General features: G+C 41.6%; 3 protein-coding genes across 6 annotated transcripts in view; 1 reads left to right on the top strand and 2 right to left on the bottom strand.

The window, feature by feature from the left end:
- TRAPPC9 (trafficking protein particle complex subunit 9) overlaps window positions 1-1737 on the bottom strand; it is a 310144-nt gene extending 308407 nt beyond the window's left edge. For 2 of the 3 annotated variants that reach the window (XM_044452874.1, XM_044452876.1), the window contains exon 1: window positions 1591-1735. The gene's annotated coding sequence lies outside the window, so the exon portion shown is untranslated. Of the gene's footprint in view, window positions 1-1590 lie in introns of all 3 variants that reach the window. The other variant, XM_044452875.1, reaches the window with a different exon arrangement.
- Window positions 1738-2958: 1221 nt separating this feature from the next.
- CHRAC1 (chromatin accessibility complex subunit 1) lies at window positions 2959-6415 on the top strand. The gene is made up of 3 exons (XM_044452865.1): window positions 2959-3173; window positions 3894-4020; window positions 5714-6415. The coding sequence occupies exons 1-3, from the start codon at window positions 3030-3032 to the stop codon at window positions 5839-5841; spliced, it is 399 nt and encodes a 132-aa protein (XP_044308800.1). The 5' UTR covers window positions 2959-3029; the 3' UTR covers window positions 5842-6415.
- Window positions 6416-8472: 2057 nt separating this feature from the next.
- Window positions 8473-26484, bottom strand: part of AGO2 (argonaute RISC catalytic component 2) — a 55964-nt gene continuing 37952 nt past the window's right edge. For both annotated transcript variants that reach the window (XM_044452863.1, XM_044452864.1), the window contains exons 15-19: window positions 26205-26399; window positions 24840-24974; window positions 24509-24610; window positions 23146-23345; window positions 8473-22029 (exon numbers count right to left, since the gene is read on the bottom strand). In XM_044452863.1, coding sequence (XP_044308798.1) covers window positions 21921-22029; window positions 23146-23345; window positions 24509-24610; window positions 24840-24974; window positions 26205-26399 — 741 coding nt within the window. In that variant the 3' untranslated portion in view covers window positions 8473-21920. The remainder of the gene's footprint in view (window positions 22030-23145; window positions 23346-24508; window positions 24611-24839; window positions 24975-26204; window positions 26400-26484) is intronic.

Here is a 26484-nt window from a genome sequence, read left to right as displayed (position 1 = left end):
AAAATATGGAGATGAGAGAAAAAAGGCCATTTGGGAACTGATGCGAAAGGTTGATCTGAGCAAAAATCATTTCAAGAAGTCTGCACATTCAACTACATATGCGACTTTTGTGGCCGCTCAGGAAAGAGTCAGGCATGTGAAGCCATTCACAGATGGAGATTATATAAAAGAATCATTCATTGATTTCATAAATGCAACACACTATAGTTTTTTTATACATAGCATAAAGGTAAAAAATGATATACACAGTGTTATCTTCATTTTAGATGTCAAAAGGGGTTTGTGGCTCCGAGTGTTTCCGTTTCCGTGGGAAACAGGTCCAAATGGCTCTTTGAGTGTGTAAGGTTGCCTACCCCTGCTATAGGGAAAGGCAATATCTGGGCTTGGAGTCAATATACCCACCCCATGAGTCATCTATGAGAGTGGCCCTTAAATTTTATTTTATTTTCGAAAATCTGCCATTTTTCTGCATTCCATTCCTTACCAATTAGAGGTCCAAGACAAAAGATAGTAACACTACAACAAATGTTGACTATAGCTAGAACAAATATTTACTTTTCTTATTCTGAAGGCAAAAGAACAAGCTGAAACATTTCTGAAACAAGTAACTACATATTACAACTTAGCCCTATTGAAAATAGTTTCTCAATTTAAAAAGCATTATTATCTGAAGTGCTTAGGGAGTATGGTGCATGACACAATTTTCAAACAGTAGATGTTTTGCACTTCTTGCCCCACATGACAACCAAAGCTCATCTTTAACTAATGTTGCTTGCAGCCCACATTCTTCACAAACCAGGAAATCCATGAGCTAAAAAGAACTACCCAAAATTACACAAGGAAAAAACACTGGCATATTGAGTCTTGTTTTCTTCTTTTAGCAGGAAGTTCTTCCCCTTTAGCAGGAAGCTGGGTAAATACAGACTGAGAAATTCATGCCTCTCAGAATACCAAAACAAACAAACATCCTGCGAAAGTGGATACTGTTAACACTTTCAAGTAAATTAGTAACAGCAACCATGGTCTCAAAACTTCAAAGAGGAATGATAAATAAAACCGTGTATCTCAAAAATGGGATGAGGATGCCTCTGAACATGTGCAGTATCTATGCCACCCTCACCCTGGGTGTGAAGTAGTATATAAATATTGTAAATTGATACACATGGTGCACAAAAGAACTCCAGGTTTGTCACTGGCTTAGAGAAAAAAGGAACCAGCTGAAAATCTACAGTTCTGGTCCACACTTAGGAAGCTTCCTTCACTACTTTTCCCTAACATTCCTATGCACCATCAACTCAGAGGTAAGTCCAACCATTTCCAGTGGTCTTATTCCCATATATTTACGGCTGTCATATTGTATAGGTACGATTCAACCTATTTAGCCATTTTTTTAAAGTCCTACACAGGGGAATTCGGGCATTGGCAGAGCTTTTTTTCCTGTCAAAACATGGTTGCACCCTGAACCACACACACGCACGCCTTGAACGTCAGGGGAAAAACAGGCCGGTCTTCCAAGCGAGAAAGCACAACGCCGTTGCTCATACATTCAAATTAATCATATTTGTTCTGGAGAGGAACTGCAGAACCCACCCGCGTTTGTCCTCCTCAGCCTATTCTCCCTGCCGCTGCTATTGGCATGGGCGCCACCTGCCTCCGAGACCAGAGCAGCTTCGAGGGGAGACCCCCGGGGTGAGCGACTGTCCCGAGGCCGGCGCGCCCCCCGCGCCTGCCCGCCCAGGGGCTCCGGCTCAGCCACGCAGCCGGGCGACGCAGCGGCTCCGCCTCCGCCCAGGACCGCTTCCTCCCGACGTGCGCACCCGACAGACGGGGCGGAAGTGATGGCGGGTCATGTGCTTCAAGCGGCAGGGGACGGGCTGCGCATGCGCTTTCCCTTTCTCCCCCCCCCCCCCCCAAGGCTGTGCCAAGAGTTTGTGTGCTGGGTCAGCTTAGGGTGTAATCTTCTGTTCGCGCCATGGCTAACCAGCTGCTAACGGGCAACCCGTGACAGCCGTCGGGACTACAGGAATGAAATGAATTTTCCTCTTGCAGCTGCTGCTGTCCGGCTGGCCGCTTGGGACGCTGAGGTCCAGCTGCTCTAGAGTGAGAGAGATGGCAGAAAAAGGGCTTTCGCTGGACGGAGCAAGGGTCCATCTAGTCCTGCATTCTATTCGCACACTGTCCAAGCGGTTGTCCAAGAGAAACCCAGAAGGAGGTCATGAATACAACAGCACCCTCCCAGCGATGTTCCCCAGCGACTCTGAGTAGCTCTCAGGAGTTGTATCCTTTCATCGCCTTCTTCATGAATTGGTCCAAACCTCTTCGCAGCCATTAAAATTGGTCTTCTTCACTACATCTTGTGGAAGCAAGCTCCATACTCTTAACGGCACGGTGTAGGGCAGAGGCAGCTGCGGTGTAACAGTTATGAGACTGGAACTTGGGAGATGTGGGTTCTAGTTCCCCTCCGTCCTGAAGCCAACTGGGTAATTTTGGAAAGTGGAAAACTATGTAAAAGACCTGGGGAGCATTCTTAGAGGAACAAAGGATAAAATGCAATGTAATAATAATTCATAACTGGGAACTGTAGTCCACAAAACCAAGGCGAACAATCCTCCATGGAGGAGAAAGTGTATGACACCTTTTCTGTAAGTCGTCCTGAGACGCCTTGCGTATAGAACGGGGTAGAAATACTTCAAATAAATCAATCAATCCGTGGCACCTGCGTTTTTCGCGTGAGTGTTTTGTCTTCACCGTGCCTACGGTAAATCACCGAAGTGCCTTGTGGGCGATGTAGTCTTATGTAGCCAATAGCACTGAACGCGTTCAGACCACGCCCTTCATCACGCTATGCGACGAGGAAGCACCCAAGAACGAGAACGCAGGGTAAAGAAGGCGGGCTCGCAGTGCCTTGTGGGAACGGTGGTTCTTTCGCCGCGGCGCCGAGGCCCGTGAGTAGGACGAAAACTGCAAATCCCGCGCGGCAGTGCGATCTCGCGCGACGAGCACGCCAGGGGGCGGGCGGTGTGGCCGAAATGGCGTCGCGATTGAGCGGAACGCCGGGCAGCGAGCCGCGGCTGGTGTCGTTGCCCCTGTCGCGAATCCGGGTGATCATGAAGAGCTCGCCTGACGTGTCCAGCATCAACCCGGACGCCATTTTCCTCACCGCCAAGGCCACGGTAGGCCCCGTCGGCGGCTCTATGAGGCGCGCCGCAGCTCTTGAGGGGCCCCGGGGAGACGGCGGGGGCTCTTCCTCAGGGAGCGGCCTTCTGAAGGGACAGATCCCGTTAATAAGACGTGAGTGTCCCGTGCGGTGCTCAGCAGCAGGAGGCGAAACCCCAGTGAGCGCGCCCTAGAAACCTCTGGGGCTGGCCTACCTCCTAGGGTTGTTGGAAACGATATGGGCAGATGCCTCCTGCGGTTGGTTGTCTTCTGCTCCTACCTAATTGCCATTCTCCAGAACTTTGAGCAGAGCGACGCCTTCCCATCTCCTGCTACTTGAGATGCTGTGAACCGAGCCTGCGACCTTCTCTGACCCAGCTTAGGTTGATGGACGCTGGACAAAAAATGCATAGTTCGGAGATATTCCAGCTTTTGGTAGCATGTTTCAAACTCAAAAGTTAAGATTTGCCAGTGCATGTTTAGTGGTTCTGGTTCTTCCTGAACAGAGACTTGGGGAGATGCCTAGTTTCATTTAGCTCCTCTGTAACTAGAAGAGCTTTTACAACTCTTAAAATGAATGAAGATATCTTGAAACTCAGACCTCATGGTTGGTACTTTGGAGTTTGTAGGAATTTGGCTTGCCTGATTTAAGCTGGGTGATCGCTGTACTTAGCAAAGGATGCAGTAACCTCAGTGATACACCTGACATATTAGCATAACTTTCTTTTTACCCTTAGGAGCTATTTGTGCAGTATTTAGCTACACATTCTTATAAACATGGCCAGGGCAAGGAGAATAAAGCCCTGACTTACAGTGACCTGTCCCGTACAGCAGAAAAGTCTGAAACCTTTCAGTTCCTTGCAGGTAAGTAGTAACCAAACTTTAGGAGTACCATGACTACATGGAAAATGTGAAATGTTCAGAGTTGAACATCAGTCTTGGAAAGCTGCTAAGACTTGGTCATAGCCTAATGGGAGAATTTTGGCTGGCATCATAGCAAAGGAAGCATTGCTAATAAATGTGCAAAAGGTAGATCAATTCTGTGTCTGCTGTCTTGAGCAAGAACTTTGCATCTAACTCCAGTTAGTGGATCTCAGGGTTTTAGTAATAAAGGTTTGTTGGTGATTGTTACACACCAAGTTGTCTCCAACTTACAGTGACCCTATGAATGAAAGTGCTTCAAAATGTCCTGCCCTTGACTGCCTGCTGGTCTCTTGTAAACTCATTGCCATGGTGGAGCATCAATTTAAATCATAATTTAAATCACTAGCCAGTAAGACCAGATTTACATCATGGTTTTCTGCATAATTTGCATGCATGCATGTATGCCTTATCTGGAAGTAGAGGAACTTCATTAAAATATTCCAGAACAGGGTCTTTTTTCACTGCCTGCTGCCATTATAGGTTTTCTCCTCCATGGAAAGAATAGTATGATAAACCTCAGACTATGCACAAAAGGATCCAAAGACTTGCAGATTGTTCTACTCAGAAGGTCTCACTTTAATTTTTACTGCTTGCCCCTCCCTCCTCACATTTAGCTTCTTGTGCAGATCTATTGCACTCCCAACAATCCTCTTCTGTTCATTGAATGTTTTGAAACTTAGCACTTAAGGTAAGGGGTTGATTCTATGTACATTTGCAAGGAGCAATGGGATTAAGGTATTTTTCTCAACTCTGTATGTTTATTTTGTAACATTTCCACTGTGAAGAAGAGACATTTATCAAAAAATTTAAACCTTGCGTGAATATGCAGCGCAGCCGCATGCTACATAATTAAAAACAAATCCTTATTTCATGATGAATAACCTTTGGACTATCCTAAATAGGAAGCTATCCTTAGATTTTTCCTTTAAAACATTTTATTTTTAAAGATCCTATTTTAATTTTTTAAATCCAATTTAAAATTTAAGCATCTGATTTATTTTTTTATTACTGTTAATCATTGGTTTCTATCCACCCTGCTTATTGCAGTGGCTTGCTTTATGAAGTCAATCCATCTCATTCTTGGTCTTCCCCTCCTTCCTCAGTGTTCCACTTTTCTAGCCTTATTGACATTCTAGTAAGTCTTGCCTTCTCATGCTGTAACCAAAGTGCAAAAGCTTCAGTTTCATCATTTCTGCTTCCAGGAAAAATTCTTGCTTGATTTGATCCAAGAGAGCAAACCCCATAAACCACAGGGCTGCTGGCCACTTTATATCATGAATGATGAACAGAAAACAACAACTTATAATCTGTCCTAAGGTTCTTGTACTCTGTTCAAGCCACACTGATTTCTTACTCTTTATACAAGTCAGTTTTCCATTGTTTTACTTTCTGTGGTGTTTTGACTGCGACCACATAGTGGTCACAGTAATCGTAGTGAATCTTCGCCATCATGCAGGGAAAGGCTTGGTTTTATAAACTATTTTTGGACAACTATCAGCATGAAGAATATTTTAAAGTAAATGCTTGGATTCTGGGAGTGTTAAATTCATTTTTGAGTCTTCTTTTCCATGCAGTCATAGTTATTTTGAAGCAGCTGAAAGAATACTTTATAATTTAAGTGGTATTATTCCAGATATTCTGCCGAAGAAGATCTTAGCTAGCAAATACATCAAAATGCTTGAAAGAGAAAAAGAGGGAGAACAAGAAGTGGAGGAGGAAAAGGAAGAAGGAACAACTGAAGAAGATGATGACAAGTCATGATGTACACCATGACCCTGTTACATAAATGTTTTAATTGATGTATGATCAAAGAGATTTCTTCAATCTCTGCATTAGTTGAAAATTGAGTAAGTGGACTTTCCAAGTAGTGGTTAACTTTACATTATTATACTGTATCCAGGATATTTTAGTGTGTCACTGAACATATACATGAAGTCTGGATAATTTTTTTATTTTTATTTTGCTCATATTGGGCCAATTTCAAAAGTCCTACTATTTTTACATTTAGAATGATGGAAATAAGAATATTTAAGGGATTCCCTGAAGGGGAGCAGTCCATGGAGTTCTTCACGGAAAACAGACTTGCTTCTATCATACATAACAAACTGTCCTACTTATTGGGGATCAAAAATGAGGACCCATCTTTTGTTTTGTTCGCAGCTATGTGCAGTGATGACATATTGCATGTTAGATGAGAGCAACCTTGCTGCCTTATGTGAATCTGTATACTTTAAAGGTTTATTTTGGCTTAGTATATGGCAGATCAGTGTATCCTCATTTTGATACATTTGTGCAACATGATTTTTTAATCAACTGAATAAAACAAGAATCTGTATTACAGCGGAAATACTTGAAGGAATGCGAGGAAAGCTTCTGTAGTCATCTGTGTTTTGTAGGCAGAGAGTAAAGAATGTTCTGATCAAAGCCTATGATCCCTAGCTTGGTGCCTGGGCAGCCAGTGTGCCTGTCTTGGCGCCCCCAGGTGTCCTACCCCAGTGGAACATTATTTTGTTCATTTTTTAAGTGGTTTGCAGGCATGGTACAAACCAGAGTGCCAACCTACAAGCCATATCTACTTGCAAGAATGTCTCTGAGCTCTGCATGGGATCCCAAAGCTTTTTAAGAAAATCAAAATTGAACTGCGCCCAGCCAGCTGGGGGGGTGGGGGACATTAAGCTGGACGTTCGTAATAAGCAACTTGAGGTGCTGTGGAGGGAGGGGAAAGTTTTGCTGAGCTATATCTTGTAGGGATGTGCATGTGTCCTACCGCACATGCTTTTATACATTGTTCAGTTTCACCTGTCCGCCTGCACTATCGGTGTTGGCTTAGGGTGGGGAAGGGGTTTTGCACGTATTTATTGGTGTGACTGTGCCATGTGGGTATTTCAGCCTGTGTCTTCCTGAGCATCATCCATTTGCCCTCTGTGGAAAAGGGATTTTGTTGTACTTCGGGGTGTAAATGTAGAGCAGGCAAATGTTTTTCTTCAAGAACATTGATGCTGTGGTTGGCCTGAGTAGCAGACACAAAACCTTCAGTCAGTATTTTTGGTCATGCACATATATACATGCCAGGGACTGGTTCCAGGAGAGGAACCTCGTGCTTGAAGCATTCCTCGGTGAAGCTGAAACTGAGGAACCCATCTTCCATCCAGGGAGGATTTAGAATCATAGGACATAGAAGAGTTGGAGTCCATGGTCTTCTTGGCAAATGGCTGTCCAACGGTCTGCTGGATGCCTCCAGGAGTTACCTTGATCGTTGGTTGCATTGTTATATAGTCGTAACAGGCAGGAAGTTCTTCCCAATATCCAGTCAGAGCCAAAGTTCGTATGACTTGAGCCCGTTATTCCATGTCCTGCATTCCAGCATGAGTGAAAGGAGATCCTGGCCCTCCAATGTCGCAACATTTCAGCTATTTGAAAAGTGCTGTCCTTTCCCCGCTCAGTCTTCGCAAGGCTGAACATACCGTTTTTTTCAACCTCTTCTTAGGTGGCTTTGTTTCTGGTCCCCCGATCAACTTCGTTGCCATCTGTACTTTTTCCAGTTTGTCTCCATCTTTCTTGAAGCGTGATGCCCAAAATTGGACACAGGACTCACCGTGGGGCCTAACAGGAGCAGCTCTGTCTGTGGCTTTAAAATATGAAGGGCCCTCAGGAATTTGGGTTATGCTGATTAAAGGAACAAGGCACAGGAGATGCATTGCTTAGGTGGTTTCTTTGGTAAAGGATATGGAAGACCCCAGGGGCACATTTCCTGACATGACCCATGCACCTATCCATTCTGTGAAAAGGACATTTCTTAAAGCTAAGTTTATATCATCCTGTCATGCTATTAGCAGATCGACCATCGTCTTGGGCTCACAAGTCCTGTGGGAATGAAACCAATAAACAAACAGCTCAACTTCTACACAGTATCAGAAAGTTGCAAAGCGTAAGGGAGCAATCCTAGGGCCTCTAGACAGAAAGCCATAAGATATTTTGGACTACCAGATCAAAAAGAATGCTCCAACCCCTGTCCCCGCTTGCAGCTGTGCCAGCTTCCCTCCACATTCAGGAATGCAACCTGAGGAGAAGCTCCTTCGAGGAGGGAGAGGAAGGTGAAGACAGCCTCTGCGGCACTTCCTGCCCTGCATTAGATGGCTGCCAAGACTTCCAGTCCGTAGAGTGTCACAATATGATTGCACCCTAAAGCTATCCTGAAAGGACGACATTCTTCCCCAACAATAAAGTTGACCGGGTGACTACTCTTGTGTGCAGACATCTCTTAGCCTAACCTATTGCACAGGAAAGTTGTTGACAATAAAAAACACCAACATGAACTCCCTGCAGAGGAGGGAGTTGATAAAAAAATTTGCAGGCAACTGAAATCTACGCTGCATAATAGAAAAGTATACATTTGAACTTGTAAATATGAGTAATTTATTGACATACTATGAGGCAGAAACAAAATTGACACCATACAAAATAACTTTATAAAATATCATTCACATATTTCATCAAGGTTTACAGCATTTTGGGCTTGTTACATGTCTTATGGTAAGGAGGTAAAAAACACTATGCTAAATCTTTAGTAGTAGTTTATATATATACACACGCACACATACACAAGAAACCAAAACAAAAAAAAAGTTAGTTTGACATGGGTTTATTGCAGAAGTAGTGCAAAGTATTTTACTAGCAAGCTGTAAAACAAACATGGAAAGAGGAACCACCTAAGCTTAAAAACAGGACAACAAATGTTGAATTTCACAGTCTTCTGAAGTGTCGTTCAAGCGTTTCTCTTCATCCCTCCCCCTCAAACAATTCCCTCTTTATCCATGTTATAGTGTACTTGGGGAATGGAAATTGCCAACTTAAATTATTCTGAAGGAAATTACATCTAAAGCATCTAAACAACAGGGCTTATGTTGTTCGAAGTCACTTGGACAGTAATTCAATCTCTGAATGGGGGGGGGGGGAGGCGTTTTTGGCATACCAGTGTGGCTCAGCCTTCCAGCTAGGTTGTCCTAACTGGTTTGTTAGCTTATTCCTTGGTCAGGATATAATTATTACAGGTCCAAGTTCAAAAGCAATCCCCTGTCTGAGTTATGTCCAGTAATTATAAAACACATAAACCAAGAGACAACATATAAATTGCCTGTTTTACAATCTTTGTATCCTTCTCAAAATCTACTCTGTAAAAACATCCTCTATGGTACAACGCAGGGCAGATTTCATGCCATATACTGAACTAACATCGGTCGGGTAAGAATATCTAACCAAGTGAAGAGAGACCAACTCTCAGAATTCTTCAGGGGATCCAACAAGTACAAATTAAAAGCCAGGTAGCCAGTAACAATAATAAAGCTAATGAAAGCCAAACAAAATGCTCTATGACATAAAAAGGAACAAAATGCAGCATATTCAGGCTCTTGTTTCAATCTTGAGGTACCTGTAAGTCTTCTTACCTTCTGCCCAAAGTACTATGGTACATTAAAACATTTTTAAATTCTTTACCACAAGCCAATTTACAGGACATTATTACTGAGAAAGTGCAACAATGCTGATCATTTATATGCAGCATATTAAAAGGATGGTTACTCTCTTATAAAATATAGCTTTACTTATAGACCCAGTGGGGCAGTTTGTAGCACACATTTATTTCCTGTTGATTGAGTCTCTCTGCAGCAAAAAAATCTCCTTTAGGGTATAGCTTAAATCCTGTCACTTAGGAATGTCGGTGCTCTGCTTTATTTTTTTATTTTTGCTTTTTTCAATATTAAAACTAAATATTATTTTACAGGAAAGCTTTCCATGCTGTATTGGTTACTGTTTATAAAGTCAAATTTCCAATCTTCAAAAACAATAGTATATTACAACTCAGTCTCCAAAAAAAGTAAAAAAAGTTCTATATAAAAAGGGTATTCAAAGTGTTATATAAAAGCATGCAGCAAGTTACTCTGATGTTTTTATTCCCATACCTGACATATGCAAACACCACTTCCACTGATTATACACTTGTATATATGCACAGCTTCGGTATTAGTAGCTCTATGTACACGCACGTTTTCACGAATGGTCAGAGTGCCACAGCCAACAAAAGCAGGTTCTGGACAATCAAATCTCAACTTAAGCTGAAGTACATGATATTCAAGCAACTGCATGCAGGCCCTTTCGCCTCTTGCACAGGCAAACAAGCGAAGGGAACCACTGACATCCTTCGCGTCCATACTAGGAAGTATAATTCAATGGTTTCCAAACAAGCCAGGATATGGATGGGAACTTTAATCCAGCACTTCATATTCAGGGCTGCTTTAGCGCCATTAACCATGGTTTCTTGTGAAAGCCTATGGCTAAATATGCATTCCTAGCTTGTTTCCCTGTTGGTATAAGGGGAGGAGTCAAGTGGATGCAGGAGGTTTGCACATGTCCCAGCTTATCAAGCCAAGATTTGATCTTCCAAAAGTGGCCGGACATGTCCCTGTTAAATGAAGCAAAGCTACTTCATTCCTTGTTTTGTGCATATTCATCCCAAGACTAAAATTCCAAACCACTTCCTACTAATCAAGAAGCTACAAAGAGCTTGGTGCATGACCATACAAATGTATGCATAGAATAATCTGGGATGTAAGTATCATGTTTTGTGTCTACTCAAAAAAAAGTATCTCCTCATTTACGAGCGTTCCTTTATGCTGTATATCTTTATAGTTTAATACACAAAAAATACACTTTTACATTTTCAGAAACCTGACACAGTTTTCAGTTTAGCTGTTTATAAGGATTTAATTCTAGTATTGGAGTATGACTTGTTTTTGCTATGCATTGGGACTCAACACAAAAGGCACAAAGAAAAAAATAAAATGCATTTTTGTAACACCACCCACCCACCCCCATATATCTTTTTCTTCAGAGGACAAGTAATCACATACGGTTTGGTCACTTTGGACTATCTCAATGATAATTTGAATAAATTAGCACCCAACTGCTTAGTCTGAGGTAGATCCAAACTGGAAGAGAGCTGCGTCCCCACCACTCCATTTGCCACTCTAATTTATCTTGAAGACAGAAGGATTTAATGTCAGTTACAAGATGCAAAAAACATTACTATTGCAGAATCCAACATATTTACATATTTAAAAATAGTCAATCCTCTTTTACACAACTACATTTCAGTTGGGGGAATGAATCAATAATTAATCCCCTAGCCCTTTAAAACAAATTTAATCGAATTACTTAATATTTAATCCATATAACCACAACATGCTTGGATCAACAGCATGACTGTATCCTGGAGTCAAATCCAGGCCATATAATTTCTGTAAAAAACGGGGGTAGGATGAATTATAGGCAGGTTACAGAGCCTCCTCAAAAACTTGGACCTGTTTTAAGGATGGTAACATTTAATTAAAAAAAGAAAGTCTTGTGCCTTCACAGGAAAAGAGCTAATCTTACACTAAATGAATGTTTTTGCATATTCTGATCTTAGACAAATTTAATACATTTGTTAAGGCTTAAGTTAAAGAAACATCACCACACAGCATCAAGCAAGCATGTAACTAAAGTACTTAAGGTACACACACTGCATTAATACTAGTTCTCCTACACAGAGCTTTTACAGATGAATGTATAGAGTGATGTATACAATCTATATAACGACATGGAAACTGTACAATGCTGCTAATGGGTAGAAATAAAATTATATATTCCTCAAGTGCTAATTTTACATTTCTACAGAGACGATTATTCTGTGAGCCTGGAACCCTGCCATGCTGAGGCAGCAAAAGGTCATAACCTAGTTAAGGCTGCAATCCTATACCAGCTTATCCAATAGCCGCTTCCTTCTGAATAGACATGCACATGCCTGAATAGACATGCACTGAATAGACATGCTGTAAATGCATTTATAGTTAGTACCACTTGAACAAGGCCCTTCACTCCCTTCCTCTTTTTCATGTACTTGTAAATTGAGTGATGATATTTTTAATCATTCAGAGACTTATTCTTCTTTGTTGGCAAGATAGAAACGGGTATCGGTAGAGACGTTCCCAGGTATTTCTCTCTTCCCCGTCCCACACTCAATGGTTTGGTTCCAGGCTAAGTTAGCTTAAGTTGGGTTTCAATCCAATCATGGCGTGTGTCTCACTTGTTTGAATGGGAACTAACTCTGGATCTCTCCCTCCCTCTCACACTCACTCACACCCATCCACAATAATTGCTTACATTGAACTAAGAGTTAAAATACTCCCAGGAAATGTCAGTTAAATATGAAGTGTACCAACTCAAAGTCAGATTCCATTATACATTCTAGTCTTGTGTTTCCCCCATTCTGTAGAAGGTTTTATACAACAACATTTTACTATTCTGGAATGACAGCTACTGGACAAATCAATCACTTTCATCCGCATGGGCTGGGGTCTCAAACTGCAACTGCTGGAATCCTGAGGCATTACACAAACAGCAAACCTGTGTTTGCCATCCAGGGGACATGCCACATAAAAGCAGAGCTATTCTTTTTTCAAACCCATGTGTTTCTCCGATAGGTATGCATAAAAGAGTTTTAGGTGTACATCTTTAAACATGAAACAATCCTCTGAGAAAGAGAAGACACTGTGACTTTTATAATACAGAGAAAAAGAGCAAAGAAAAATAACATACCTGCCTCCTGAGAAAAGTCTGGATTATCATCAGCAGTTTCTATCAGTAGGAAGTGGGTGGTGGGGTAGAAAATAGTTCCATGTGTTGTCTGCTGCCCCACACCCTTCTATTTCATTAAAAGCAACTAAAAAGGTGCCCACAATACCGCCAACTCACACGTAGAGGTAGTTTTCTTTTTTTAAAAAGAGGACAGACCCAATTTCTTTTCCCAAGAAACCCTAATTTCCTGGGCAGTCCTGAACATCCATGATACTGGGCAATGTCAGAGCTATTTGCATACATTGTTCTCAATTTGTTCCACTGGTATTCTAGGACCTTAACTGTCTGCAAGAAAAGATGCATGAATTCAGAAATCTCCCAAAAGAATTCAAGAGGTTTCCCAAAAGATCACAAACGCACACCTTGGATCTAGGCTTACTCTAGGAGCAATAGGAGAATAATTCCTCTCTTAGAAAGAATCATACTGATGTTGCATTTTAGTTGGCCTACCCTTTGAAACATCCTGTGGTCAGTCATGCAGTTTCCACAAGGTACTACCTGCAGTCATAATTCTTGTGAGAAGTCTCTAACCCCCTCAGCATAATGGAGAAAGTCTCCCTTCTCTCATGGCTTGCTAAGTGATTGGGAATAAAGGACAAAGACCCATCTTTGACACCCAGACAGAAATACCCCCAAAATCTCCTACAACACAGGACCAGTACAGATTCCACATTGGTTTCCCTCAAACCCCAGTGTGCAAAATCAGGAACCAAGCCCTACTAGACCAGACTAAAACATCTACCTGGTCCAACATCCCGTTTCCTGGTATGCAAGATGTCCCCTGCATTACGAAGGAGAAGCAAGCAGGGTATGTTCTCTTGCCTAAGCCTGCTGGGGACGATTGAGAGAAATACCAGCTCAACGATGCTTGCTATTTCTGGCAGCCAATTCAGAGCTACTCACCATGCCTGCCCATGTCATTTCAGGGAAAGGATGTGGGCCGTGATCCAAAAGAACTCTTAACTAGGAGGAACATGGCTGTAGTAAAGCACACATGTTGCACGCAAAAACATCTATAGAGTTTTCCCCAGTCCCATCAGAGCTACTATTTGGCATTGTCCAAAATATCAAGCTAGGAGACCAAGGATCCTACCTTCCAGAACTCAGGCTATACACCCAACCAAGTTCTAAAGGTCTTTACATGAAAGCCTACTTTCAAAACCAGACTGGGATATAGCATGTTGGAGGTCTGCTGCTCCGAGATAAAAATTCCCATCCAGAGATAGGGTCAGACCTTAAGTGGCTCTCTAGATATTGGCCAGTGTTAGTTAAAAAAAAAAAAAAAATGATGGGTACCTGCGTACTTAACTAGTGCCTGTTCCATTGCCCAAACATCAAGGGATGGATAAATATATGCTGTCGTGGGCTATCAAGTTGTTTCCATCTTACGACATCCCTGTGAAAGAATGGATGAATGCCCCTCCTTCATAACCCAGCTCAGCTCTTGTAAACTCAAGGTTGTAGCTTCTTTTGGGGAATCAATCTATCTTATATTTGGGAAGAAAATATACACTGACCTATTTGCAGACCACTAACAAATGTGCCTAATCTTTGATAGAAGATTACTTGTAAGGTTTCTCACAACTAGATAGTAGTTTTTATTAACATTCTTGACTATAAACACTATTAATAATGTCCTAAACTATAAATCCCAGGATGACTTGCATTAACTACCCTATGTCACAGTAAATGATTTATGGTTAACAGCCCTATAAACTGCAGCAGCAAATTTTACAGTAATAAGCTTACTGTACATATAAAAAGGATGATGCATTCAACCATCAGAATAATGTGATGATTAGAAGGCAGTTTTCTACAGTTTAGAGATAAAAAGCACCTTCAGCTGCAACCTATTAAGATGTTAGGTGTGAACAAATTGTTGTCTATTGAAAGAGAACACACTCAAACATTTAAAGAACCTGTTTTGATTTGCTTTTTGCACATTAAGAGTTTGTGTAAGTTATAATCTGTGTAGGGGAACTAGCATTTTCAAGGATATTTCAAGAAATGTTACCTAAATAGTATCCTAAAAATATTTAACACAATAATTTCAATGTAGATTCAAAATGTTTAAAGCACCATCAAATTACTTTTCCACACCTGGATCCAAATGCCGCCACAACTAGTTCTTATGCCCAAGGTGATGCTGGACCTGTTTTTTGTACAGCAGTTCCACATACTAAAGAGAGAACCTTTTCTGAAATAGTTTTAAAATCTAACAGGTCATTGGGAACTGCCACTGAAAGCACATGTCCAACCTGCTGCCAACATACTCTACATTTACAGTCACAAAATTTCCTGCAGGAGCACAAGATGCCAACACACCAAAACATTCCTTATTTTGGAACAGCCATGTGGGGAAAAATGCAATTGCAAGGTTAATCTCAGCTGTGCCATAGTCTCCTGGCATCTTTAAAGAAATGGAGGAAAATGAGCACACCAAATCCGTGAAAGAAAGACCGTGCCTCGCATTTTGCCAAGTTTACAGAAAGCGTCCTGTGGTTTCTAGCCAGCCTTGCTTTTTCTGATCAAGGATGTTGAAAGACCCTATATGGCACCCAGCTTCTCAAATCCGAAGGCAAAAGGTCATAGCAACTCAGGTCCATTCATGAAATTTGGCTACTTTCAGTAATGTCAAATCTCATTTTAGGAAGGAAAGCACCCTAATCCCTTTCAAGAAATGTAGGAGGTAGTCTTTAAACTCTTTGCAGTACAATATTCTTCACTAAGCAATCTGGACAAGTCACTACATTCTCTTTTAATACTTCAGGCAAAAACAAAGAAAGAAAGAAAAAGAAAGCAGAAACTTAAATGGGGGACTTAAGGTACATACGACGCAAACTAACAGATCCTAACATCAGGCTTAACATGATAAAATGGCTGACACTGAAAAATAAGCAACAGAGCAGGGACACTGGCTTATTTTTCTATGAGGCATGCCAAAAATAACTCAACAGTAAAGAGAACAAGTGCACCCTGGAGTGTCACTAGATAAAGACAGTTCACAGAAGTAGGTTCCCAAATCACAGCAGGTCATATGGGCCGTCCACTTAATTAGGATGGAGATTTCTGTTTGAGACTCCATCGGAATAGTTCCCCTATATAAGCACCACTGGGATACCAGCTGAAGCATAAGTCTGTATTTTGCCTGCTGGTAACGGGTTTCACTCCTCCTTCTCCTCATCACCACCTTACATTTCTGTACTGCCCCTAACTGAAGCTCTCTGGGTGGTTCACAGCATTTAAGTCACCCATACAGATTTCAACCAGGCCCAATCCTGCTTACCTTCCAAGTTTAGGTGGGATCAGGCACCTCAGGCTATATGGAAGCTCTCAGCCAGCATGAGCATCTGGTTAAAGCCACAGTCACATTAAAACATTCCCGGTGAATCAGGTGCTGAAGTTTGCACTAGCAACTTCTATTGGCACAATCACAAAGATGCTTGTTCAACTAGAAAGCATGGGCAATGGTTAAAATGGCAGAGGAACATATAGCTGATTATACTAGAACGTGATATACTGGGTGGGAGAAGTGTCTTGCAAGCAAAGTGCAAAGTTCAGAGAGGAACAAGAAAGAAATTATGGAGTGAAGGCAGACAACAAATTCATAAAAATACATAAAGCAAAATAAGCAAACTCTACCCTTCAAGAATTTGAAGCTACATAGAAACAGATACATAGAAGAAATTTTTATGTGCATTCTGGTTATCTCTTAATACTGTAAAATGGGCCATTTGGTCAAACACTGACCATTTCTCTCTGGGTTGGTCCTAACTGTACATACAGTATTATTCCGATTACTACAGCAGACGCAAACAGAAAGTTCATTGCAGTAAAAGGAAGTTATAAGAATCAGTGCAATTACATCCTGCTTGAGTTTTCTCCTAGAAATGATTACTAGGAGGCCTTTAGAAGCAAGTTCCCAATGTGTACAAATGTAAAGGAAGATAAACAACATGGTCTCAGTCTCAAAGAGCCAATACCATGTTGCAATCTTCAAAGCTGTAATTTAAAGAGAAGGAAGAACTGCTTTTGAAGTATACCCTCCATTTAAAAATGCAATTTAATCTATAACTACCACTGACTTGCAACAACTTATTTACATTCTTTTCCTTATGTGTAAAGACCTTATGGCTTCAGCAATGCCACAGGAGATGTAATAACACATATGGCAACATTTCTATCTACAATCCCCAGAACAAGAAACCCCATTTCAGCCACAGTTCTAGCTCCTTCCTCCTGAAGCATCAAAATAGAGATGGAAAGGTTTAATGAGTTATTTGGGGGCGGGGGATCGCTTTTGAGTAGAGGATATAGCTCAGTGGTACAAGTCATGCTCCGCACACAAAGGGTCCCAAGCTTGATCCCTGGTATCTCCAGGCTGAGTATATTTTTTTAAAGCTTGAATGGGTTCACAGGTGATGTAAAACTCCCCCGATTGAGACCCTGAACAGCCAGCTGTCAGAGTAGGCAGGACTGGGCCAGACTGAGCTTCCTGCCTTCAGTGATTCCTCGAAACTGGGGCAGCGCAAGAGCCATGAAGTCTGCATTACTAAGCACAGGAGAAGCATGTCCACAGGGCAGGGGAGACCATGTAGCCTCCGCGAGAGGAGACTGGATGTTCTGAAGCATGCACTGGCTTATTACCGGACACCTGCTATTCCATCGCCCTTCCTTTGTTCATGGTATTCCTTGTTAAAAGGTCTGTGGGGGCTACCCAGCTAATCCATGTTATGCTGCCAAGAAAAGACAGGCTTCTTCCCCCATGGTAAGTTTAGGCAACACATGGCAGTGCCATGTTTAAGAACCATAAAAAACCTGAAGAATTAAGAGAACCTATTCTCTTGTGATGGTTCCAAGACCTTGGCATTCTTGTATACCTCCCTTAGCGCTACAAGTTGTTAACTAGATTTTAGGCACAAGTGTAAGCTTGCAATAACTCTGAGGGAGTGATTATGTTAGGCATGGGTGAAGAGGAGGAACCTGGGAAGGGGGGGTCCCCACATGCTGGGAGAATTCATCTCTCCATTGCAACTAATTGTACAGAGGTCAGCTGCAATCACATGATATGTCCCTCCAAGTTAGACTAGCACAGCAAAAAGCCAGCACTAAATTCCAATGTCCTAGCCATTGTTGTAGCAATATTCAATAGGGCTGCAAACATGCTAATTTTCCAAGCACCGGAACAGTAATGAAAACTAGATGGCTCAACTCGGCATGTCTGCCAATGACCCAAGCTGAAGGGATGAATCAGGGAGCCTGGCTGCTCAAACTCACACAGCAATCCCAGAAAGAGCCAGGGAGGAGATTGGGTCCATTCTGCACCCGGACCTCACATCACTGCCTGCGGCTGACAAAGCACAGCCTCCGGGCAAAGGTCAGCAGGAAGCCCCACGTGCTCCAGAAGGCACTGGTGCTGTCTGCATCAAGGACAACTGTTTAAAAGGCACAAGAGTCCAATTATAGTACATATCTTTTAAAACTAAAATGGCTTCAGTTATCATGCTGGTTCATTGGTTTGCGCTCTAAAATAGCAGCATTTCCTTGGACTGCTGCACTCTTCTTTTATAGCTCAATACTGTTAATAATTTAGAACACGGAAAAGCTGAAAACGCAAAAGTTACAGCTGACAAACTTGAATCCTATGTGGTTTTTCCTTGACAGGGCTGAGGTATGAGGCCCTCATTCTTCAGTACAAAGTTAAGTGAATTCTTAAACATCAAACTAGCAGTAGAATAGAGAAATAATCAGCACAACTTAAGTTTAAATATGAAAAAATACTACACCAATGATAGGTGATGCAATTCTGCAACACCTGCTTGACTACAGGTCAACATGGATGCCAATAATGGTACTGATTAATTTTGTTAAAGACGCTATTAAGCCCAGGTTTCTCTGCAAGTTAAAGAGAAGCCATTTTTAAAAGAAGCCAAATTAGTAACAAAAGTTTGCTTTATGAAGCAATTCAAACAAGATAACCAGATTTAGAAGCTTTTCCAGGTATGCAACATGCCTGTACTTCTCAGTTTTTGTAAACTATTCCCCTCTTCTCATGGAGAATATTTTGGATAAAAGTGTATGAAATTAGTTTCACCTGAGATATTGCTGTGCTTACAAGAATCACTGCAGTAAACAACTACTTAAAAAGGTGTATTCTTTGTTTCAATTTGGAGTTTTGGTTTATGCATATACTATAAAAAGCAGTTCCTGTGCATATTCAGAGTGCCCTACCTTTTCAAAGTGCATTGTCAATTGCTCAAAACAAAATTTTTACAACCCCTCCCCACCCCAATGCTGAATTTTGCTAGACATTAGCTTGCCATGCACCTAACAAGGAAAAACCAAACACCATTTTTAAGGTTACAGTATACAAGAGAAAAAGAAAGAAAATGACATCCATTTCTCCTTTCTATCCCAACAATATCTAATGATCAGAAAACCATCATATTCCTTCTGCACAGAAAGCTATGCACACAAATACGGCTGCAGAGGCCAGTGACAAGACAACATTAATTCTTTGGAGAATGATCTACGTAAGCCCATGACAATCACTGTGGACATGCATCTGCAGTTAGCTAACAATAAAGAATGAAAATGGAAAGAATGAAAATAAATTGAAGTGGCTGCCAGCAAGAACCAAGAGAAAGGAGCTTTTAATTTAGGTCACTGCTACTTAACGGCAGCCATGGAAAAGAGCTCTTTGCTGTGACCCAGTCACCCAATTCTGAAGCGGAAGACAAGGAAGATTCTACACCTTAGCCCACCTCTTACTTGCTGGTGTCAGTTCAAGGAAGTGGAGAAGCAAGGGAAGAATGAACAATGCCACCTTAAGTGCCAGCCTGGAACAGGCAGCTAATTAGGGCAGAACTTCAAAAGCAGGAGATTAGCTTTTAAAACTAGTCTGCTCACCAAATCAGTGGTGGGCAAACTTGAGCATGACTTCACATATCAATCTCTTCCTTAACACTAGCTGGAAAGTGCAACAAATCCATAAACAAAACACAAAAAACTCCACATACTCTAAGTTAAGAAGAATATGCTGCCATCTGCTTTCCAGAGCAGAACGATGGAGACCCCACTAGGATCCCATTTTTCTTAAAGCTGTCAAGCTGCTGAAACTGCATACAGAATTTTAAAACACAAAAACACACACACACAGTTTAACAAAAGAAAATATGATGTACTCTTGCCCAAAACACCTGCTGTTGCAGCCGCATCCATTTGGCAACACGAGGCACTGCTCACTAGTTGCAGACTTTAACTGGTATATAAGATTCCTAACTCTTTATAGGCAACAGAAAGAATGTTTCCTTGCTCAGGCATCAACAATTAGTCCAGCAATACCATCAAAGCCCTAGCACAGCCTGATCCCATTTTCCCTACTTCACTAAATGGAGAAATGGGCACACCTTGCAACAGCAGCTGTTCTGCTTTTCAGGAGAAAGAAAATAAATCTGAGTTAATCTTAGGAAAGTTTCAAAAATGTTGAAGATTTGACATTAATTCGATGTGCCTAGTTTTTGCTTTTTAACTTCAATAAGATCAGATTAAGAGGAAAACATCCTGGAATTTGTTCTACAGTATCCTAGTAGTGTTCCTGTTGTCATCATTAGTGCAACAGCATTTGTGAATACTTATTTTTATGAGTATTGTGCAAATGAACGGATGCTTTCATTTTAAGCAGGTCTCCATCTGAATTAATGCTTCTCCAAAGATAACAGGATCTGTCCTCACCCCTTTCTATTGTATTCTATTCTTTTCATATGTAAGATCAATACTTCCCTCCTCAAGTAAACATCAGATCTCTTTCCATCCACTTCTATGTTCCAGATGCTCAAACTATATATTTGTGCTTGAATTAATCCAGAACTGTTCTTTCATGTCCACTTTGTTTGGACATCTAACAAGCATGTCCACATGTTGGATCTTCTATGCTGGAGGAACACTTGAATGTTCTTCCAGATACAAGCTAAATAAACTATACACCAGGTAAATCTCTCAATTCTGCCATGCAAATCAGCTGCATATTCCTGCTTTTTGAAAGGTGCAATACACCCAGTAATGCTACAGTATAATCTCTCTTCGTTTTAGATGGATGAAAAGCCTTGCTGAAATGAACAGAGAACTTACAAAAGCTATGGTTAATGAATTCTGACTCGGATTGCTCGTGTCCACATGATACATTTCTCATTTCTAAAATCCAAAGCATTTCAATTTATGATATGTTAACAGAACTATGTTTACCACTCCATAGTAAATGAAAATAAATAGCATCTAGTCTATCATGTTAATACTGTGAAACATATATAAATTTTACATTAATTCAAACATAACAGTGAAAAAGATTGTACTGTATCACCACAGACCCGTATTCTTTAGAAAAGCTTTGGAAAAGTAAGTGTCACAGTCCTACAGGACAAACTCCATGATTAATAATCAAAATGGATATTTTTTAAGGTTTTTTTTCAAAATGGCACACTTTGCTGATCTTTGAGTGGACATAATAAAAAGTAGAGATAAGCTCCTTTGTCTAACTGAAATAATTCCGTAATTCATTCTACAAAAAATTTAAACAGCACAATGAAAGACATTCAAGAACTTCAAAAAATACTTTTGCCCGTAGACCTTCACAGACTGTTCATCTATAAAAGACAGCAGAGGACAAGTCTCTTTTGCATTTCAGTAATAAAACATTTGTGAATGCATCTAGAATGAAAGTTTTCAATGGCACCCAAATTCATAGCTTTTTCCAGTTCCTGATCTTAAGTGGGTATTTTTTGATTAGTTACAAACAAGTATATATAAAGGCATAACTAAATGAGAAGTGTTTGTTTGTTTTAGCCCTGAGATCACAGCTCTAGATTTAGTACAGAATGTGGGTTTTCTTTTTTTTCTTTTCTTTTCTCCTGATAAGCAGCTTTTGATTTTGGCAAATCCACAATGATAACAGCTGTGCAATTTTATACAGGTCTACAGTTCACAATCAAGTCTGAAATTTCGGACGGAAGGCTTCCTTGCAAATGGAAAAACAATAATTTAATAATCTAATAAAATAATGATGCATCACTCATTGCTGGCTGTCGCTGTATCTTGGGCAACTGTTGGTCTAAGTGCAGCTGGTCTCCTGTGAATCCAACTCAGAACTGAGTTTCTTATAACATTGCAACATGTCAAGCAAAGTACATGGTGCGTAATGTATCCTGGTGAACCTGAACAGCCTTTGCAAGTGCTTGATGATCTCTGCCATTGCTCTGACCAGAAGTGTGACTTCCTTCAGCACTAGAAGAGGTAGGGAAAGAAAAGAGAGAGTAATCTTATTGGTCACCTCGCCAGAAATACATTTCTACATAATGCAGTGGTGATATCTCGCTATATATTCCCATGAGCCCAGACCACATCAACTGAGAAAAAACAAGCAACAAACCACCAACAGAACAGAAAAGGATTTAATAATTTAACTCCTAATATTCAACTGCTATCCATAGAAAAGCCCAGGTCTTTCAGCTCCAAATTTTGGTGACAGGCTACGGACAGCTTATGAGCGACGAGGTAAGAGCTGGCATATCTAGGTTTTCCTGCAATCTACCACACACCTAATGATGAGAGAACGTTCTTAATTTTGGTTTCCCAAATTAGCAAGGCTTTCCTTTCGACACAAAGGGTTCAATCTAGCATGAGCTCAGCCAGCATCTTGAACCTTTTCCCAAATTACACAGGAAAACACTGCTTACCATCACTCGCCTATCTGTTTTTTGTTTGTTTGTTTGTTTTGGGGGGGTCAGGGCCAGCCTGCCATTTTAAAACATTTTTCTCTTTTATTCTACAGCAAGCAAACATCAACCCCAACTCCAACTTGAATGCCACAATCCCAGTAATTTAGCTCACTCCAGTTCATCATGCTAAAACTAAAATATTATTTCCTGCCATATGTAGCAGAGGAATATTGCTAAATCTGTTGCATTCCCAAAACCTTAGCATGGCCGTAGGGTTCATGTTCTTTCAAATCAAATCCATCAGTATATATGCATGTTCAACCATGCAAACCTTTAAACCAAATGTTTCCGCATAAGTACCAAGTCAATGTCACTACAGAAGAGGAAGGCAATGCACTCTCTCTTGCTGTCGCTTTATTCACCTAGAGGGGTACCCCTGGGCACACCATCAATAAGTATCTGTTGGTAAATCTAACAGCCTGTTGAAAAGATACATCAGAAAAGTGATGGTGGATCCCCGTTAAGGTGGGAGGCGGGAATTTGCCTGGAAGCTCATGGGTGGCGGAACTGCGTATTCACTGGGACGGACGAGCTACCAAAAGAATGCCGTGCAGCCACAAAGCCTTCTGAAAGAGGCACAGACTCCAATCATGCCCACGTCCTTCTATTGCAAATAGCTTACCTATCGTGCTCTTTATCCACCAGATGATACCTGGCTCTGAAGGCAACCAGGTGCGCATAGTATGCTGGCGCAGGGATTGAAACAGAGCGAGTACAGCGTACGTATGTATGACACAGTTGATAGGTAAGAATCTGAAGCTCATCTGAAGAGAAACGATTGTCATCCCAGAGAACATGGTAGTGAGATGGTCTGCTTGTTCCCTGAAAGCAGATCACAAAAAGTGCTCGGCAAAGGCTTCCTCCTTCCATCTGCCAAGGCATGGCTTGGCCGAGTGCCCCGTCAGGGGACCCACAGAGCATTCCTCAAGCTGCCACAGGATACGTCAGAACTAGGTAAAGGACTGAGTAACAAACCAAACCACTGAAAATGCTTTCCTCGTTTTAATTACAATGCCCTTTCTGTGTTTTTGGGCAACCCAGAGAAATCCTGTCCTATCTTCTCCTAAGGCAAGGCTGGGAAACTCTTTTAGCCTGAAGCCCAGATTTGATTTTGGGAAAATACTCAGACACTGAATTCTGGCAAAGAGCTGGACCAAAGACAAGAGCACTACCAGCATATTGTAGCCTAAAGCTCTTACTTCCAGTAACTAACCTCGGGAGAGGCATTTCAACCATTTGGAATGAAAGGAGGAAGGAGAATTTCAGAAAGTCCAAGAAACCACCACACAACCGGTGGCTTGGGAGAACGGGGGACTGGCCCCAGGGGCTGAACGGGGCCCCAGCCCGAGTTTCCCCACTCTTGTTCTCAGGAAACCTAGCACTGCATTAGCACCCTAGGCAGGAACTGCACCTGCTTGCTTGCCAGCCCTAGCTGGTATTGGATGTAGGGAGATGCACGAAACGGACTAAGCACAGAAGAGGGGAGGCAAATCCAGAATGGTTGATGCACACCAGCTCTAAGGAAAAGAAAATGGAAGACAAATCGGAAATTGTCCAATATTGGGAAAATTTGTAATTTAGTAATTCAGTACTATAAAAGGTCTGACCAAGAGACACTCACATCACAACCTAAAAGATGTTCTTCCGTTTTAATAAATGCTTATTTAACATGTGGTCATCATAATTAATCTATAAAATGGCCAAAATAAGCCTAGAATGCCAACATCACATGTCCCTTAACCTTCCTCCTGGCTTATTTTTTCAACTGGAACCTCTTGAAATTTTTAATGTGTTTCTTTGTAAATTTCCTAAATTATTCTTGAAAGGACAGATTTATTTTTCCCCAGGAAAAATGGAAATAAATTATATTCTGGTATGCAAGAAAGAAAGGGATAAACGATAAATCGAGCACACACAGAGCTGAGGTGCAGAGGACACTGAATGGCCACTGCAGAGTTTCATTACAAAATGGACTGAGAATGTACCTGAATACCAGCATGACTACACAGGTAGAAGTCAAACTCTGAAGGATGGGTGATTTTTGTGTCCACTGTTGTACCTGCTGGAATGTTTCCACTTTTCCCAACCTGTGAAAATAACATAAAAAGAACTCATATTACATTTTTCCCTTTCTCTGAAAGTGCAGTTCAAAAACCAAAGGACCTACTTGTTCAAACCTTTGTTCCATTGTCCAGCTCAGCTCTACTCTGAACTGCTGGTACTTAACTTTTCTTCTGTTTCTGACAGACTTCTGTCTGGGACTAGCCTATTAATGTCATCATTTTGCAGATTCTCAGCTTCTCTCTAGATACATACCCTTTCATTTTTGTCTGTACAGAAGAGTCTGGTATGGTGCCTTTTCTGCACAACGATGAATGTAATCCCAGGCTGGTAGTCTTTTTCTAGCTTAATACATGCTTCTCTAATAGCCAGCAATTCATGATGGAGAACCTTAGGTGAAAGGAGACAGGGGTGGGATGGAAAAATGAACCATCCCGAAATGTTACATATGCACACATACAAACAGCAGAAAACACTTGTTTCCTCTTTTGGAACTCTGACTGCTTACGTGTGTCGAGCTCACTTCAGGTATTTTCCCCGCAGCAAAACAGATGATCTTAAATGTGCAAGAACACAGGACCTACCCTGCATTCTTTACTTAATGAGATTAAACTGGATTGTACTTGGAGCAAGATCAACACGGTAATGAAACGCTGCACGGGTCTGGGCATGCCAGTTGGGCTGACAAATACTTTATATTATCCCAGTGCTGCTTATCACCCATGCAGGATTTCAGGATTGATTCTGACAATTTTAGGGGCAGGAGGCAGGCTATGGGATCACCCCTGTGCTCTCATCCACAGACTCCCTTGCCCTGCTCCTTTGCCCAGTTTCAGTGGCACAAGTGTCAGTAGCCTAAATGAAACCAAGTACACTGCTGCATTGACTTTAAGAACCGAGCTTTAACTGGTCTCTAACACCAAACATTTTTTTTTAAATTTTGAAAACAAGTAACTCCACCCAGCTTATTCATGAAGTTCTGTTAAATGACTGACCCTGATAAATGGTACCATAATCTGAAGGTTTCATCCATGGGCACAACTACAGAGTGAGCCAATTCCAGCAATGAGTTTTGCCCGGGATCCAGGTTTCTTGGCTTAGCAGCCAACCACTATCTAGGGACATCACTTAATATCTTGCTCTTCCCGGGCAGAAACAGGGAAGGATTCTTGCAAAACGAGGTAAGCCCCCTGACAAGAGCCAGGGAATCAATGGGGGAATCCTTTCCATCTGTTCACAACCAGGAAATGGGAAGGTTGACAATTGCCATGAAGGATCCAGCCAATGTGCATCAAGGTTAGCGAGCTGAACGATGGTCAGAGGGGCCCAGGTATACACCCCTGTTCAGCCATGTTCACCAGGAGATCATGGCCTGAACTGTCACTCAGTACAACCCATCTCAAAAAACTGTTTCAAGGAGGAGGTCAAGAGGGAGAGAAATCTTGGGCGCTGCCTCAAGACTTTTGCAAGAAGGTGGGATGATGTAAGGCATAACTAAGATCCACCCATGAAAACATCTGTGTTTCCCCTCCTTAAATAACATTATACATAGAAACAACACAACACTGATGTAAAACCATAAAAGAAAAGGTGAGGGTGCAGGGGGGAAGGAAAAATAACCTGCTGGAACTGTCCCTCTGAAACACCGTCTCTGTAGAAAATAATCCGAGTTGGTTTGAATCGGGTTGATTTGTAGAACTGAATCAGCAGTTCCCTGACCATGGCAGCCAAATCTTGGATGATTTCTTGACGATGCTGCTGGACTCTCACAGTGGCACAGTATCGATTAGGGTGGGCATCCATACTACCTACAACCTGTTGAAGAGTGTTTTAATAAGCAAGTGCGTCTAAGAGCCCGATGGCCACAAGCATGGTTCCCCTCAACCACAGCAGGATCCGA

Source organism: Varanus komodoensis, unplaced genomic scaffold (assembly GCF_004798865.1).
Source record: "Varanus komodoensis strain SLA01 unplaced genomic scaffold, ASM479886v1 scaffold75, whole genome shotgun sequence".
NCBI classification, from domain to species: domain Eukaryota; kingdom Metazoa; phylum Chordata; class Lepidosauria; order Squamata; family Varanidae; genus Varanus; species Varanus komodoensis.
Note: the sequence above shows the minus strand (reverse complement) of the source record. Positions and strands in the feature narration are given on the sequence as shown.